The sequence below is a fragment of the Haplochromis burtoni genome, unplaced genomic scaffold, assembly GCF_018398535.1.
Source record: "Haplochromis burtoni strain Fernald_Lab_line unplaced genomic scaffold, NCSU_Asbu1 Contig_173, whole genome shotgun sequence".
NCBI lineage: Eukaryota > Metazoa > Chordata > Actinopteri > Cichliformes > Cichlidae > Haplochromis > Haplochromis burtoni.
The window spans coordinates 607,789-626,956 of NW_024582534.1; the positions used below are offsets into that span (position 1 = coordinate 607,789).

Below are 19,168 nucleotides of genomic sequence, written 5' to 3' on the forward strand. Positions count from 1 at the left end.
ACAACACATTTAACCAAAAACATATTAGTGAAAACATCGTGATGCTGTGGTTTGTTATTATTAAACGTAAAATGAATTCACATAATAATCAATGATGATGATGATGTGGCAGTCGGCAGAGCTCAGTAGAAGCTGGACGAGGTAGACGAGTTAAGAGACTAAACATCAACGAAATTCTGCTTCGTATACGTCCACTTAGAGCTGCCGCTCCTGCCAGCTGTGGGCCAGCTGTGGGCCAGCTGTGGGCGAGCTGTGGGTCAGCTCCCAGCCGCTGGGCGTTTCCACTGTATACACGCCGCTTACACTCAGTTGCAGCGTGTCACCAAAAGATGGCCCCTCCTTCGCAAAAACGTTGACTTTTATAGTTTCACGTTCCTTCTCTTTCATTCTTTTCCATAGTGGACTCACATCTGTGAGAAGCTGGCAGTGTTACACTTGCTTCAAAACGCCGTGTGGGCGTGGACGTGATGTGTGGTGATTGGTGCACATGAATGGAAGGTTTAATGATTCATTTTAAACGTATTCAAATAAATGACAAAGGGGACGCACTAAGATCAGAGGCAGGCATGACTGTGATTGTCACTGCTGTGACTGTTCATTTATTTAAAGGGGCAGCAAGTAAATGCTGAGAATTACCAACAGCTTTAAATGCATCGGCCAAACTTCATGTCCTAAATGCTGTCTACTACTCGTGGTAGCGTTGTCATTAAAGCCGATGTTTTATGACAGATTCATGCAGAACACCAGCTCATTCCCAAACATTTATACCATTTTTCTTGTGCCTGTTCGTGATGTGAGCTTCATCAACATTTCTATCTGGTTGTCATAAATGTGTAAACTCTTGGTAAAATTCAGAAAAGATTTAAGACTCGTTCATTTAGACTCAGCCCCGTCTGAGGCTGAATCTGACACGGCAGGAAGACTGTGAATCCAAGCTGGACACAAAAACCGTTAAGCACAGAGAGCAACAACAAAGACTTGATGCGAGGCTGTCTTGAGCCTGTGATGATAATGCTGTGGGGACCGGGACCAATCCACCAGTTTTGCTCTCAGTATACAAGCATGTTACCACTAAGTATCCACTGCTGGTCAACCACAGAAATTAAAATAATGGAGTTTAACTTTCTTCAAGTAACATTCATGGAAAGTAAAGACAGAACTACTATCTAAGGCCGAGCAGCAGAACACATGATCAATGCTCTCCCACCACAAAGATCAACAACAGTTAAAGTGACCTGAAAATCTGTTTGGTAGCTTAAAGACACACTCACCATGTTTCTCTTTCTGCTGGCGGCGTTGGCAGTGTTGTGGCTATCGGCGGCAGAGCGCAGAGGTCTGCGGCACAGCTCGTCTCTTTGATAGATCGCCGTCTGCTTAGAATTCTGCTTCCTGTACAAAACAAAACAGGCAGCAACTTACTAATTTAATTTTTTAATTGCACCATTTAATGGCATCCAGTAAACAGTTTACAACCAGTTTGACACTGTGGTCTTTTTTCCATGCAACACTCTGGTTCTGATGATTTGTCCCCCCTCACTAAGAAGCCCCTGGTTCAGTTCTGACTGTCCGACATGAAAAGGACCAGGTGAGAAAGTCTGTATCCAACACCGACTGACTATGTTTTCATTGTCCACCTGACGACATCCAGATAGAGCAAGCTTAGCCGTTCAAATAGCTGGGCTCACTGATCGCGCAGAAGAAAGTCGCGTCCATGGCGGAGATGCACACTCAAATAGGTCAACTTCCGCTTTTTTAAAGTGGTGCTTGTGGAAGTGAACCAATATTTCCATCTCGACCAAAATCCGCCTTTTCCAGACGTTGATCCTGCCGATTCTACTCTATGGATCAGAAACGTGGACATTGCTTAAAGCAGACCTCAACAAGCTCGAAGTTTTCCAGATGCGTTGCCTTCGGCAGATATTACGAGAATCACTTCAAGACGGAGACGTGACAACCAACTGCCAATCGAGGAATTCAACAACTCCGATTGTGATGGTTTGGCCATGTGTGTCGAATGGACACGAGCCGACTACGACACCAACTTCTCTGGCATAAACGTCCCACACAGCGGAGAATCCAACGAATGGCGAAAAACATGGCTAAAACAGGTCGAAGGTAACATCAGAAATCGCCAACGATCTCCACGCATGGAAACGAGTTGTGAAGGAAATTCAACAACCATTGGCACCCACTGCGGCGCATGGGCTTAGGAGCCGATCCAGGCCTAACGCCAGCTAGGAATCAAAGAAGAAGACAAAGAGTCCTGAGTCAGACGAAAGTGAAACGCTCGTTGTTTCAACAAATGTTTTGTTGTTTCGTCTTCTTATTTAACTCAGTAACACTGACGGAGTGCTGCAGGGTTCTCTCCTGGGGCCTACACTATTTATCTTCATGGCTTGGGACAAAATCTGAAAGCATCTCTCCATTATCACACAGATGACACGATTATTTACTGTGGTGCTCGTACAACTGACATGGTTTTCCAACAGCTAGCTTTTGATTGCATACAGTCACAGCTGGGTCAGCTCAACGTGATTTTAAATGCAGAAAAAAATAAAGGTCACGTTGGTCTCAAACAGGAAGAGGGTGTCAGCAGCACTTCCTTCTCTTTCTATTGAAACTGTGGCCTCATCCAGATATTCAGGTATTGTGATTGATGGTAAACTTTCCTTTAAGCCACACAGTGACTGAAGTTGGGCTTCTTTTTCTGAAATCAATCGTGTTCGTCTTTGAGGTGAATCCTGGATGTAATTAAATGAACGCTTCTGCTCATTCGCTCCATCGTCTGGATTCTGTTTATCACAGGACACCAAGATTTATTACCAACTGGAAACCATCACCACACCATTGTACTTTATATTCTCTGGCTGGCTGGTCCTCATTGGTATCATTTTATCTGTAACTAGTGGTTTGCTGCCCTCTTACTCATCAGATTAACAGGTAACAATGACACATTACTAGCAGGTCTGAGCCAAAGGATTTAGCACTGGTAGTAATGTGCCGTTGTTTCCTGTATATGACAAAGAGCTGAAAACGACATAAATATTTTAGTCGTAGTCTTTGGTCTCAGAACGTTATCAGTTCGTACAGAACTCTGAAAGAAGGCCTCCTCCTCTCAGCTGATTTCACTGCAAACTTTAAAATACGTAAAATGACCTTGTGAAATCACCACCGGGAACTCATGTTGTAAATATAAAAAAACAGGATCAGTGGTTACTAAATATGCCTCAGACCACAAACATAATCAAGTTTCTTATAAAGCGTGATCAGGAACACTGACATCCATCAGCATCGCTGCATGGACAAAGTCTCTGTTACACTGTCCCTCACGTTGCAGCACACACACTCCAAACAGACGTTTCAGGGCCAACTTGGGCTCAAGTATCTCGCTTTAAAATGGCCTGTATTCATATAGCGCTTTACATATCCAGTCATCCACACATCCACACACACGTTCACACCTAAAGTGTTCTAGGACACTTCAACATGTGAAGTGGAGCAGCCAGTGACTGAACCACTGACCTTGCAATTAGTAGTAATGGTAGTAATTGAGTTCACCCTTGGGATGATGCATTATACATCCCTATGGGGCAAGCAAATCTTTCCAGTTGTGACATCAGCCTAAGGATTACGCACTTTGTCACAGTGTTTTAGGTTAAGCCTTCTAAGAAGCTACACAAATGTGACTGTGTGCTTGGTCAGGTTTTAGATACGTAGTGAGGACATTAACCTTGACTGCACTGTAGGTCAAAAATCTAAACTACTAACTATTTGTCATGGTTAGCATTAAGGGGCTAGGTGTGTAACAGCCATCAGGACAGCAAAACATGGTTTTGGTGTTTTATTAGCTGTTGATAAAAAGAAAAATTAGATACACACAAAAAAATATTTTCTACAGCTACTAGTGATTAAAATCATGAAATCACAGCTAAGCAGTATGAGTGGAAATGTGGTGTTTTCCATCAGAAACACAGAGAAAATGAAAATGAATTAATTAAAAATAAACACAAAACTAATGAAACTTAACAGCATTAAACACTTTTTTGGTCATCACTTAGAGCGATATCCAAAAGCCTCGGAGATGTCAGTCACGATACCCTGCAGTCTTTATTAAATCAATAATTCAGTTACGTACGGACAAGCACACACACCCTTCAGCCTTACACTGCTCCCCAGTGGTGTGAGTGCTGTTGACCCCTGGTCCTCTCAGCCGGTCCTCTCCTCCGTCTTCCCCCACAGCTAATTACACTGCCTGGAGTTTAGAGCTGACAGCCTGTCTAGGCCCCCATCTGCTGCCTGGTCTGAGCTCTTTGACAGCCTCCCCTCTCTCCTAACTGACAAAGTGATAAACTAATTAGCCTGGCTGGGCACACCGAGGTCAGGGCCCTCACCATATCCAGTGGCTCCACATAGCAGGGCTGACCCAAGTCCTCCTCCAGGGAGCTGGGGCCAGGTAGGCTGGGAGTAGAATTACTAAGGTCTGACTGATTAATGCCAAGACGCTGTCTGAGAGCCGGGCAGGCCTGAGGTACCAAAACAGCCTGTGTTAAAGAATCGTTCCACACCTGTACAATCAAATGTTATCTGCTCATTATAAACCGAAGTGCAACTGTGCTAAGTTCCTCTGATAAACTGTGACTAGGAGCAGTTATGAAAACTACTCATTCAAAGGACAGACTGCAAGACTTTGTGTTAAATGTAAGAGCCGGGTTTCGCTTCACTCTAGAGCAGGGCTGTCATGGTTAATGTTACTTATATCAGGGTAACTTGCAGGTCCATGAGGTTTCTTGCAGGTCAGACACACAAACAGAGCAGATATCAGTTTACCTGATAGCTGAACTCAGGCTTTGGTACCAGTCGTTGAGGTTCTCCTGGTTGCTGGACATCAGTAGCAGAGTGGCTCTGGGGAAGGTCAGCTGTGAAGAGATGAAGCATGGTAAATGGACGAGTTCTTATATGGTGCTTTTCTCCTCTACACAAGCAATTGTACAACTCGCCTCACATAGGCACTTTTTTTCAGAGAGCAACGTGGGGTTAATGCTATGCAGACTGAACCAGACGGGGATCGAACCGCCAACCTGCCAATCAGCAGGTGACCTCCTCTACCTCGGTGGCTTTACTCTTTACAATACACCAACTACGAGCCTCAAATCCAACTATGATTTCAAAATCTGACTGGGAACCAGTTCAGATAAAACTAAATCAGATCTCGATGAAATGGGAAGAAGGACGAACCGCTGCCCGTCATTGTGCTGTTGAGCAAGGCATGGGTTTACAGTAGCTGTTGGTCCTAATGTGCTGCCAGCTGGTTCTAATACTTGATGAAGACGAGCTGCATGTGATAAGAACTTCTTCTCAGTCATGATGTAATAAGCTGTGCGGCCAATCAGAACCAGTTTACAGCAAAAAACCCTGAAATGTAAAACAATGGAACAATAACGCACTACAAGAAAAACTGTGCTGGTGTTTTTGGGAAACCTTCTTCGATTTCACCAACTTTATTAAAATTTATGATTAAAATCTTTTCTGGAACAAATCAGAGAGTGATGTCACTCCACAGCACTGTGTACAATCACAGCAGTTCTTGCATTACAGACTTGCTGCGGGCAGATGAACCATAAAAGCTGCACACTGGGCTGCAGTTGCACAATAAAAGCTATAGGGGTCAACACAAACCAGCTAAAACTGTCTCCAGATCAGCTCCACACAAAGAAAACTGCTGCTGCTTTTAAATCCTGACTGAGTATAAAATCCAGGCATCAATTAAACTAACAAAATCTAACAACCGATTTAGAGAACACTGCATTGTTCTGGACGGTGTCTTCATATCTCTTTTGGACTTCTCTCTTCTGACAGGACTTTATATGAGTCAGTTATCAGTTCTCTTGTTCACGTTACTCAGTCCAGCTTCAGGATGTACATGCTGAACAAATCTAAACCCAAACAAAAGGTGCTTTCAGAGCAGCACAGTTACATCAGGAAAACTGCTTAAAGATCACAATTACACCTTAAAGAGCCTTTAAAATTTATCTGCAGAGACTAGTAGCTTGTTGAGCTCTGATATATCCAACTTCAGCCAGTACGGAGGCGATTACAGCTCATCAGACAATGACGATAGTCTCTTATTAGACATTAAGACTTCAAACGCACCATCATCAAAAGCACCAAGTTCAGTGAAAGGGGCCGGACTAAGTGCTGCATGATATTAGGCACTCGCTGCTTAGGGAGGGGTGGTTGCTTCTGCACAAATAGATTCCACTTCTGTTGAGATGTCATAATTAGGAATTTGTCAGGAAATCTGACCCTCTTAGGTAGAAATGACTTTGTATAATACAGCAGCGCCTCATCACTGCACATAATTTAGCTTGATTATTTATACATCAAAGAGAATCTGTCAGGGATGTGCGAAAATATTCAAGTAATGAGAGGATATTAGCAGCAGGAAGGGAGCAGAGGCGAGAGGATACAGAAAGCCGACGCATTCAGAAGGAAAAGACACAAAACGAAGAGAAAAATGGACGTCGAGCCACAAATAAGACCCAACGGGGGAGGGGGCACTGGAAATTTTAATAAAACGTTTGAGGTTTTTTTGTTTTTTCCAATACTTAGCATATAGATTGCCATGACATTTACAGCTGTCAAATTTAATTTGACTTTAATACTTCATGGCCCCGTATAAGGAGGGCCGCAGTGTGCTGACAGTCTTTTTCCTCGAGTTCACGCAGGGATCAATAATGTGTCCTTATGAGGAATTACGCGCAACGCTATCGAGTATGCGCTTGGGCCTCCGTGGTATAAGAGGCTAATGAAATGCCATTTCTGCCATTAGATAACATGCAACGGGACGGTCACAGAGCGGCGACAGGCTGGAGGAAGACGTATTTACTGGAGGCCCAGAGGAGATGGATCTGTAGCTTAATCTGATCCAGCAACTGAGGTAACAGCAGGCGCCCATCACTGCACTCCTCAGTCCTTAAAACACACACGCACTCCCTGTAACACAGCTGTGAGTGTAATCTCTCCATCAGTTTCCTTTTCATCAGTCTGTTGAAGGATGATTTTCATTCTCAGGGCTTTTAACTGAAGCCTGGCCTGGTCACGACAATCCGTCACACAGCCGTCACGTCACTGCAACTCTGCTCTGTGTGCATATTTGATCATTTCCACTGCACACTTTCACAAAATATAAAAAACTACAAGTAACGAGCATTAAAGTAGTATTTAGAAAAAATGCTGTTTTCTTTCTAGACGTCACTGAATCAGGATTTCTGAGAAGACGAATGAACTGGCTCAACGTCCTGAAACAACACATCCAAATATAAGGCTTCATACTGCCGACTAACTGAGCGCTGCTGTGTACTTGTACATAGTCTGGTTAGTCGGGATGGAACTGAGAACTGGTTCCCAGTAGGCCATCAAGTTGGAATCGTTAGCCTGCTCGCCTTAGCCTATCAATTTAGCTCATTGATTCCAGCTGATTTCAGTTTGTTTGCTGGAAGAAAATAGTCACGCAGTCTAAAATATGGCAGCGTGAATATGGACCAAACTTTTGTTTTTATTGCACACACAACGAACACACAACGAACACAACTTCAGTGCTTTGCACAAACCGAGAATCCAGAGTGATGTTGAAGCTGAATGCAGACCTCCAACAGTGAAACAGGCGAGCAGTCAGGCTGCAGCCTCCCTGTCCACCTGTTCTTATTGCTCAAGTAGCATCACTGTGGCATCACTTTAAAGTCTCTGTGTGCGGTCGGCTTTGTGTTCACAGCTAAAGACTGAGAAAAAGATCACGCGTGTCCTCATTAGGACACGGATTCTGTAGCCTACAGGTTCAGATTGTTCTAAAGCTGCAGGCTTCACTGAAAAGCTGAACTGTTACATAAAAACTGTAATTATTAGACAACGTATTTTAGGTAAAAGTAGTGTAACTCATTACTTTCTACTGCATTACTTTTAAGAAAAGGTTTCTCTGTAAAAACAGCTCCAACGTGCACAAACGTAACCAGTTACTGTGTGTCCTGCTATGCTGGTGACTCTCAGAGAGGAGCCAATGAGAACGCAGCGAGAATCAATACGTGATATTGATCAGAATCACCCGACTGGTTATTTTCCTCTTTATTTTTCATTGGATCGTGTTTATGATATAAACTCGTTTGCCAGGCCTCTTGGATGTAAAATAAGTGTTTATTAACCATTTTAAAACGTAAACGTTTATTAATAAAAGTAAATGCATTTTTTAACCAACCTATGAAAATGTCCATGATGATCCACGTGATAAATGAAGCATGAAAGGTGCGGACATATCTCACAGTTAATCATCTGTACAGACTTTTTGCCCGTCTTGTTGTGTTTGACGGATGTTTTCCCATTTTTAACATTTGATACACTCAGTTTAAAACCTGATGGCCTGTTGGCTGAGCCCTGACAACAGCTCCATTTACTCTATAAATAAATGAAACCTGAGATGCCCGCACCTTTACTGATACGATCAGAATACTTTATTGATCCCCAGGGGAAATGATTTTTCATAAAAGTCACTTATTAATAAATAGCTGAAAGAGAACATGTGCAAGAAGGGTGTAGCTGTTGCAGTAAACAGTGTGTTAGGTGGATGATCACATGATCACAGATAACAAAGGTAACCAAAGAGGATCCCCCCCATAAAGAAGTAAACTGGTTATCTTTTTTGTCTGGCTCAGGAGTGTCAAACTCATTTTCCACCGTGGGCCACAAACAGCCCGCTGGACCACTGATGCTTTCTGTGCAGATGAAGTCACACACTGATGATGAAGAAACAGCTGCTGTGACAAAGAGAGAATCTGTCTGCACGACTCTTTGGACGTGAGAAATAAAAATGTGAAAATGACAGAAAGTTACAGGTTTTTTAAACTGTAGTTGAAACTGTATTTAGTTTATTTTCTGTAATTTTCAGTACTAATCTGTACATTTGAGTCTCTTTCAAGAAGGTGATTTTTTGTTCATGTTACTTCTACTGTGGAGAACACATGAGGTCTGTACAGATGTGGAACTTTTTGTCCTCCGCGGTGGAAAATGGCTAAAACTAAAACGTGTATCACGGGTTTATCCAGCTCCTACTTTTATACATTCTGCACTCATCCTTTCAGTCTCCAGTATCATTGAAATGCAGCCACACGCTGCTCGTTTGAGGTTTGCATTTAAATCCGGCTCAGCGTCTCTCTGCGTACCTGGCCCGTACCACTGCACCTGCTGTCTTTGGAACGTCTGACCCCTTTCCTTCTTTGACATAATGGTACGATCCCAGTCTGCGATTGGCCGCGTGGCGTGACCATTAAAATAAAGTCCCACAGGGCTGAAGGTTTGACTTCCACGTACCGACGGCCCATTAATAACTGCTGTGTGAAATCATCTCGCGGCCGGATATAACTGTATCCACATCCAGCCCGTGGACTTACGTTTGACGTCCCCGGTCGGGTTTTATTGGTTTCTATGTTGTAGATCTATCAGCCAACTGTATGCTACCAGCTCTGTGACAAATGAGCTTTACTGACAGAAAACATGCAAAAATGCTTCTGACAAGCTGAGCAGACAGCAGTGGACAGCACCATCATCAGACATGGCTGCTCTGGATCACAGGGAAGCACATTAGCAGCGCTGCATAAAGAGCTCTTTGAGCCAGAGCCTATCAGCTGAAATGAATATTGATACCATGCAGCACTGGCACTAAACACTCGCTGCATAAACGCTTTGGTTCCTTGCTCAATGACGCGCAACTCCTTCCTTTGAATGTTTCATGACAGCAGCTACATCATTTAGACACAATTTGTCAGCAAGCAGCTGTACAGAGACCTGCACGATGGATGGACCGAGCGGAGAAACACATTCAAAGTTCAACTTTTGGGCCACTTCAACAAGGATTAGAGGTGATTAGGGAGGAGAGGAAGAGGAGCACAGGTCTCCTCCAACACGCAGGACTAAATGACATTTAACGGAGCGAGGCTTGAAAACATTCAGCAAACTTCTTATTTTTACACGTTACACCACTCATCATCGAGGAACTTTAAGTAAGACAAATCAAAGCTACATGCGTCAAAAGTGGAAATTAAATAATGCTCCGCTCAAGAGTCACTCATGTGTACCCTGAAATCAGTGAACAGATGTCTCCCCACCTGCCCAAGAAAACAGACAGTTTTCTTTCCAAGTTCAGCTTTTCCCAACATTTGGAAGATGGAAACAGTGCAGGGCGCACACACAGAGAAGAAACACACAGAACGATGTTTCCATAACGCTCACAGCCACCATCATGATGACAGTGAGGATTTACATAGTAATGGGGGAGTGGTTCATATTAATATCATCACTTTATACCTTGTTAAAAACGAGTGTTTTGAAAAATGGGGACTGTATCTGTAATATGTGATGACTGTAACACCTGAACAGGTAAGGTTGTAGTTTTTGTTAAAGCTGAAAGTCTGAACTTCAATCTCATCTTAATTGTAATAATGTAAACAGGCAACATTAAAAACGTTGTGTCGTTTTCCATAATCCTTACAGCTCTAACTGCAAGAAGATACCGTTCATACAACCGTTGAGGCTGAGCCCTCTCTGCTGGTTTTTCAGGGACTAGTAGCTGGCAGACACTTACACTGAGCAGGCCTCCCTGGCTCCGTGTGTGGCCAAACACCTTCTCTACGGTGCAGTCCTGCAGTGGATAGGCATGCTCGGCAGTAAACTTCTGTCCACTGGTGGAATGCAGGGAGCTGCAACGCTTGACCTGTAGCAGCATGTCGGAGAACAGGAAGAACATCTTAGGCTTGGCCTCTGCAGCCTTTGGTGGGACCACCTTCAGCCAGCCCTCGCAAATGTACCACCTCCCTGTGACAGGAGCAAGAACAAACAGAAAACAATATTATACACATATATACATCCATCATTAGATACTCAATATGCATTTAGTCCAGACGTGGACACTGGACAGCCTGCAGGTCACATTTGGCCCTTTGGTTGTCCATGACCAGTTTGCACGGGGTCAATGCGAACTTTAAACATAAACATGTATTCATTAACGGAGCCATAAGAGGGCCACATGCCAGCATACTCTTAATGCAGGTCTCAAGGCTGGATAAATTGGGAGGGTTACATCACATTCATCCAGAATGAGTGGATCTGTCAGGCCCTGGGTGCTGTTGGCCAACAGGGTGCTGAAACTTGTTACCGCTGGCCAAAGACAAAGAAAGAGGCAGGGGGAAAGGTGTGTCAGGAGGCGGCAGGAGAGAAGAAAGGCAGGAGTGTGGAGGTGCGAGTAGGGACTTTAAAGCCTGCCTACAAGACGGAGAGAAAGAAGGCAGATATATGTGCATGCAGGAGACTACATGGAAGCGAGGTGGATTCAAGCTGTTCCAGCATGGTGCAGAGAGCACGTGTAGGGTTCATCTTAAAAGAACAGTATGCAAATAGTCAGGATCACTTTGAAGGTGGAAATCAAAGCTGATTTTGAATGTTGTCAGTGTATGTGGCTCTCAGGCTGGCTGTCAGAGTAGCAGACTTCAGTGGACATGTAGATAAAGGGAACAGAGGTGATAATCAGGTGTTGGGTGGCCACGGTGCTAAGGAGAGAAATGCAGGACAAGGACATGGATTACATGGTAATGGATTTTTGAAAAGGATGGAAATACTTGTGGTCAAGACATTTTAAGAAGCGGGAAGACCATAGGTGACATATAACAGCAAAGGGAGGTGCACAAAGGTGGATTATATCTTATGCAGAAAGGCCAAACTGAGAGAGATATAAGACTAGAAAGTGGTGGCAGGTAGACAGCACCGGACGTTTTTAGGATGACTGCAGAAATCAAGAAGAGGAAGTGAAGGCGGAGTCGAGGATTAAATGGCAAAAGCTCAAGGAGGAGTTGAGACAGCCGGGTTCAACGTGGGGCGAGATTACATCAGGGATCTACTCTGGGTCTGTTTGCAGTGGCGATGCACGGATTGGCAGATGAGGTCAGGCAGGAGTCTTAGTGGCCTATGACAACTGCAGATGAGACTGTAGGGAGCAGAAGATGTGGAGGTTTGCTCTGAAGAGAAGAGGAATGAAAGTCAGAAGCAGCAAGACAGAATATGTGTGTGAACGGGGAGACGGGTTTAACAACAGGCATGCAAGAAGAGAGGCAGAGAAACTAGACCAGTTTAAACACCTGGGGTCAACCAGCTAAAGAGATGGACAGCGCACAAGAAATCTGAATCGCTATTATGAACTAAACATGCAGCGAAATACACAAAGCTGACCAACGCAGACCGAGAACAGACATCTGAACCTTTGCTTACCAATGTGCTTACCACCCAGCGATGACGTCAAAACCAACTTTGTGATTTCACATAAAATAACAAAAACCAGTAAACTATTCTTAAAAACTCTCCATCAGAGGCTAATTTGGTGGCCTTTGCCATTCTAATATACACTAAGGTGTTACAATCATGGGCGTCCAAATCTGTAATGGAAAAACATGTTGGACGGGAGGGGCGGGGCCATGTGCTCTGCCCCAACCAGTCGCAGCAGATGGCCCCGCCCCTCCCTGAGCCTGGTTCTGCCGGAGGTTTCTTCCTGTTAAAAGGGAGTTTTTCCTTCCCGCTGTCGCCAAAGTGCTTGCTCACACAATCACAGAGTTTTTGCATTTTGAACTCTATTGCAGTAGTGTAGTGGTAGTGTTACTGAGATGTTGGCAATATTTGGATTCACAAATATTCTCAGGGGTGAACGAGTCCACATACAGATCCTCTCTCGTGTCATCCTCTTTATTTCCACCTCAGACACTGAACCTGTAATAAACTCAAAGGTAAAGCACACTAGATTTCTTCCTAAAAACCAAATAAACTGAAAAGCTGCTGATGAAGAAGTTAAACTACAAGCAAGACAGCAAAAACACTTTCAGACTTCTCACATCCACATTTAGTTTCCAATTGTTTTTCAGAATGTTGATTATATCCTGATAAAACACTGAAAATAGTAAAAATAAATGTTTTTACTGAGTCTTTTTCACAGCTTCATTGGCTCATTGTGTTACCAGGAGGAGTTTATTAGTATTTATTGGTGCAGCTGTTCATAACAGGCCCAGTTTCTCATACGGCCACTTGGAAAAATAATTGCCCACCACTGGTTTTACTCTGTGACATCCATTAAAACTGCTCTGACTACTTTTAATAATAAAAATAATAATAAATACTACTTTGTCAAACATTTAGTGATCTTTGAACACTGTGACGTTATCCCCATTTCGATTCAATTGCATGTATATAGTGCCAATCACAACAACCGTCACTTGAAGCCTCAAACTCTGTGCAGCACATCAATTTCATGCTATTGGAACCATGTTAAACTGCATTGTCCCTCTTAAGTAGATAAACTGAAATTGAAATTCAAGGCACTTTATATTGTAGTGTAAAGACCCCGTAATCTTAGAAAGAAAACTACAACAATATTTTGCCTTCTACAACGAGAAGAAGTAATTTCTAGTATTTCGGTGTGGTCGCTGAGGAAAACTCATCTCTTTCACTGTGATTGGCAGCAGGATGCTGATAGCTAATAAGCAAGCAGGGCTGACATTTGGATATATAAGATTAAAATTTATCCTGAGTCCAGGGCGTTTTTGTAATTGCCCGAGCAAATAGCCTGTGATTGCAGTGAGCCCGAGTGGCCGAAGCTGTGCCTCTGGGGCTCGGAGAGGACATTTTCAGCTACAGACAAGTCCAGTGAGATTAAGTGGCTGGGCCGAGTGGGGATCAAATTGCTTTTAAAATGCCTCTCAAACAGAAAAACAGTCAAGACACATGCTATGACACTTTGTGGTGTTGTGTGAAGCCTGGAGATTAAATCTAATTTAAATAAAATCTTATACATAACATAACTGAAAACAATAGAATCATTTTAATAAGTTTAACAAAGAAAATCAGCAGAATTAAAACAAACGGAAACAGCTGATTACAAAAACAATAACTGACTTTAGCAGCATTCACTCAGAAAACAATCTAAGAAAAAAGAAGAAAGAGCAAAGAAGGACAAGAACAAACGTGCTCTGGAGGGAAAAATAAAAACCCACATATCAAACCAGCCCAGGTCTTTCTCCCAAAATATTTGTTCTAGTGCAAATAATCCCTTTAATATGTATCAGCAAAATAGACTCATTCTCCGCCTCAGATCTCTAAAATAAATGAACTCACAGATGCTGGACTCTTTCTCCATGTGGTAAAGTGGACGGTACAGGTCTATTTTCCAGCAGCCATAAGCAGAGAATTGGCAGGGTTCGGCATTTTGGGGCTGGGGTTTGTTGTTCTTGGTTCTTCTTCTTTGTCCCTTATAATCATCAATCATAATCATTCGCGGATCGATCTGCCAGGCTGGCTTGACATTCTCGCCCCACCTTGGGGTGGAGTCTTCCTGGCAGTTGTCCTTCCTGCACCTGTTCTAACGCGTCTTTTCCACAAGCAGCCACTTGGCCCAGCTTGGCTCGGCCTGACTCTTAGTGTTCAAAGTATTATTGTAGGATCTGAAAACATAAAGCACTGAGGTGACTGTTGTTGTGACTTGGCGCTATATTAAAAAATTGAATTGAAGAAGTTGACCTGTTTCACGTACAGGCAGTGCAGAATTATTAGGCAAATGAGTATTTTGTCCACATCATCCTCTTCATGCATGTTGTCTTACTCCAAGCTGTATAGGCTCGAAAGCCTACTACCAATTAAGCATATTAGGTGATGTGCATCTCTGTAATGAGAAGGGGTGTGGTCTAATGACATCAACACCCTATATCAGGTGTGCATAATTATTAGGCAACGTCCTTTCCTTTGGCAAAATGGGTCAAAAGAAGGACTTGACAGGCTCAGAAAAGTCAAAAATAGTGAGATATCTTGCAGAGGGATGCAGCAGTCTCAAAATTGCAAAGCTTCTGAAGCGTGATCATCGAACAATCAAGCGTTTCATTCAAAATAGTCAACAGGGTCGCAAGAAGCGTGTGGAAAAACCAAGGCGCAAAATAACTGCCCATGAACTGAGAAAAGTCAAGCGTGCAGCTGCCAAGATGCCACTTGCCACCAGTTTGGCCATATTTCAGAGCTGCAACATCACTGGAGTGCCCAAAAGCACAAGGTGTGCAATACTCAGAGACATGGCCAAGGTAAGAAAGGCTGAAAGACGACCACCACTGAACAAGACACACAAGCTGAAACGTCAAGACTGGGCCAAGAAATATCTCAAGACTGGTTTTTCTAAGGTTTTATGGACTGATGAAATGAGAGTGAGTCTTGATGGGCCAGATGGATGGGCCCGTGGCTGGATTGGTAAAGGGCAGAGAGCTCCAGTCCGACTCAGACGCCAGCAAGGTGGAGGTGGAGTACTGGTTTGGGCTGGTATCATCAAAGATGAGCTTGTGGGGCCTTTTCGGGTTGAGGATGGAGTCAAGCTCAACTCCCAGTCCTACTGCCAGTTTCTGGAAGACACCTTCTTCAAGCAGTGGTACAGGAAGAAGTCTGCATCCTTCAAGAAAAACATGATTTTCATGCAGGACAATGCTCCATCACACGCGTCCAAGTACTCCACAGCGTGGCTGCAAGAAAGGGTATAAAAGAAGAAAAACTAATGACATGGCCTCCTTGTTCACCTGATCTGAACCCCATTGAGAACCTGTGGTCCATCATCAAATGTGAGATTTACAAGGAGGGAAAACAGTACACCTCTCTGAACAGTGTCTGGGAGGCTGTGGTTGCTGCTGCACCAATGTTGATGGTGAACAGATCAAAACACTGACAGAATCCATGGATGGCAGGCTTTTGAGTGTCCTTGCAAAGAAAGGTGGCTATATTGGTCGCTGATTTGTTTTTGTTTTGTTTTTGAATGTCAGAAATGTATATTTGTGAATGTGGAGATGTTATATTGGTTTCACTGGTAAAAATAAATAATTGAAATGGGTATATATTTGTTTTTTGTTAAGTTGCCTAATAATTATGCACAGTAATAGTCACCTGCACACACAGATATCCCCCTAAAATAGCTAAAACTAAAAACAAACTAAAAACTACTTCCAAAAACATTCAGCTTTGATATTAATGAGTTTTTTGGGTTCATTGAGAACATGGTTGTTGTGCAATAATAACATTATTCCTCAAAAATACAACTTGCCTAATAATTCTGCACTCCCTGTAAAATTAGAACTGGTCATGAGATTATTCTTTTTGCCATTTCGTAGTCACACCCTGTTATGAAGCTTTTAGCACAACTTAGTAAATGCATAACATGTCAGTGTTCTTGCTTAGGCAGTCATGTGTAACCAGTGTCCCTCATGCTGAAACTGTATCCTGTAGGGTCGGGCGATGTGTAAAAATTTTCCAACCGACAATCGTCAGTCCAGTAATCGACGATGGGTGGTATACTCGCTCATTCGCAGACTTTTTGATGGGCGGGGCAATGTGATCATGCGCGGACTGATTTGCGCGATTACAACACAGAAGGAGTCCGAACATGGACGAACTAATTTCCCCACAAAAAACAAACAAACAAAAACAAAACGCTGTCAGCGTTTATGCAGCTTAAATGCAATTAAAATCTTTAACGCGCCGACTCATCTGGAGCGCAGAGTAACAAACTTTGGACAAACTGACAAAATGCATTGACAGACATTTCAGGGATTTTCACTCAGTCTGCGCACAAATTGGTTCATTGTTAATCGCGTTAGTCTTGATGACGGCGCGTTGATGCTGACAGCACAAAAAAAAAAAAAAAAATTCTGTTGACTGCTTCTATTAGCTCCATCATTATTAGCAAACTTACTCATGGGCAAATAAATAAATCGTCCCTGTAATAACGATCGATGAAAGCCTCAGCCTATCATCGATAGCTGATAAATTTGTCCAATCGCCCAACCCTAGTATCCTGTTCATCGGATGTGTCTGAGGCCAGGAGAATAACAGATCCAGCAGACTGAGGGTAAGTCAGGGTTAGTGTTGGTGGGTGTGTCGAGTCCGCACGTACTTCATCCTCATTGTTTGGGAGTGGCCAGTGTTGGGGGCGTTGTACTAAGCTCCACTGAAATCTACTGAATTGTTGAATGCAAGAGTAGAAAGATTGAACAATACTACAGCTGTCAAGTCAGTAAAATATCAAAGTAATCAATCAAATCGCAGATATAACTCATAACATGTATTTTTGTATAACAATGGATATTGATAAAGAATGAGCAGAAAAATCATATTTTTAACAACCATCCACTCATTTTCTTTGTGTCCAACACAGAGACAGACAACCACTCGTGCTCACATGCATACATGGACAGCGTTTTCTGTGCTAGAACTATTTCATCACTCTCTTAAGTGACTTTGTCAGTCTCAGCTGGCTGCAGTTTGTCTTAACCTTTTACACGGTATATCTGCCTGCCTAAAACACTGACCAACAATGAGCCATGAGGTCAGTTTCATGATCAATAATATGCAAAATGTCACTGCCATGATCAACAGCCACAAATCCCGTTCACAGAGAGCGGGGGGTGGCTGCAGCATCGTAAGATGTTAAAATATGTCATCTAGCCTTCTCCTTGGTTCAGAGATGAGCGTTCACTTTTTCACGTAAATGATTTAACTTTGACTCAACTCCCCATTGAGTTCAACTAATCATCAACTGAGAGATTAAAAAATCCTCTTCTTGTTAGAATATCTGTGTATAATATAACGTAATAGCTGTTGTATTGAACTCAATATAAAAAATTTAAAGACAATTCAGTACAGAATAACTTTTACTTTCTATTTATTGAAGCTTGTATTAATCATAATGTAATGTGATTAGAAAAAACAGACAGAGAAATGGTAGATGATGCATAAGGAAACTTGTGTGAAACTATCAATAACATAAAGGATACAAGGGGAGAATCCATGTGAAGCACGATATAAAATGTGAGACATCTTTGTTTTAAAATAAAGGAACAGACAGGCAGACATAAAGCTGTGGCCTCCCAGGGAAAGAGGCTGCTGCCTGCTGCACTGATGTCCCATTGATTCAGGCTTTGTGGCGCACAAACACCCCCCCCCCCCATCTCCTACAGAGCTACTTAATATGTTTGAGGGGCTCCAATGCTTCTCATCTGTCAAAGGCAGCTTTTCTTTTACCCACATTAGAGGTGGCATTGGTGGGGAGGAAGGAGAATGAGTCGGTGTGGGGTTGCGGGGCGAGGTGGTACTCCTGCAGCTCTGAAGTCTGCCTGGTGGGACCAGAGCTTTATTGGCTGGAAAGGAAGCTGACAGCAGAGTTTTGAGGGCCTGAGAACTTGGATGAGAGAAAGCTTTTGAAACTAATGCCCACATCGGCATTAGAAAGAAGAGCTGCTATTCAGCCGCCACTTCCAGCCTGTACAACACAAACAGCCACACATACTCACAGAAAACACGCCTTCATATCCAAGCACACAAACACAGACTCAGGACATCATGCATACATGTATTTCCTCAAATCCAGCACACACTCCCACAGACAACACATTTTGGCTTCCTTTTTAACTTCGAGTCCACGAGATGACTGGTCGTGGGGGACAGTGGCAGCAGCGACATCCAGGACAAATACCAGCAGGGCGTGGAGTGGCTGGAAGAACAGGGCCGTGGGGAAATAACAGAACAGAACCTGATGATTCACTAATTATTATTGATATGATGTGTAGCATACACTATACTGATTATTTGCTTTAATCCAAAGAGTTTAATATGCCGGCCCACAGCTTCAACTCTTCTGTGAATGCAACCTGTGAAGGTTGACCATTATTCCAGAAGCACTTGTGAGGTCAAAAACTGATGAAGGAGGCTGTGGGGAACGACTCCGGCTGGTCAAGATTTTCCACACCAAGCTCAGGAAGGGGCCATCCTTAAAATTGTCCCCAAAGTTGGGAGCATGAAATGGTCCAAAATGTCTTTGCTCCAGCATTACGAGTTCCTGTCACTGGAACTAAGGGGCCTCAGACTAAAATCCCACCTCCACCATCCTGGGCACAGTGCAAGCAGCACCATTCCCCTGACAACTGCTAAACCAAGACTCATCCATCGGATCGCCGGGCAAAGAAACGCCGTCACAGAGACCACATCTCCACTTCCAGTGGCGGCGTGCCACCACACACGACACTTTGCATTGTGGTTAGTGAAGGCTTGGATGCAGCTGCTCAGCCAT

General features: G+C 43.3%; 1 protein-coding gene across 1 annotated transcript in view; it reads right to left on the minus strand.

Annotated features, from left to right (window-relative positions):
• The window catches only part of arhgef39 (Rho guanine nucleotide exchange factor (GEF) 39), a gene marked incomplete in the record, with an annotated part of 64,895 nt that overhangs the window by 2,321 nt on the left and 43,406 nt on the right, over positions 1-19,168 (minus strand). Inside the window, 3 exon segments of the mRNA XM_005933814.3 lie at positions 1,272-1,389; positions 4,828-4,916; positions 10,628-10,857. Coding sequence (XP_005933876.2) covers positions 1,272-1,389; positions 4,828-4,916; positions 10,628-10,857 — 437 coding nt within the window.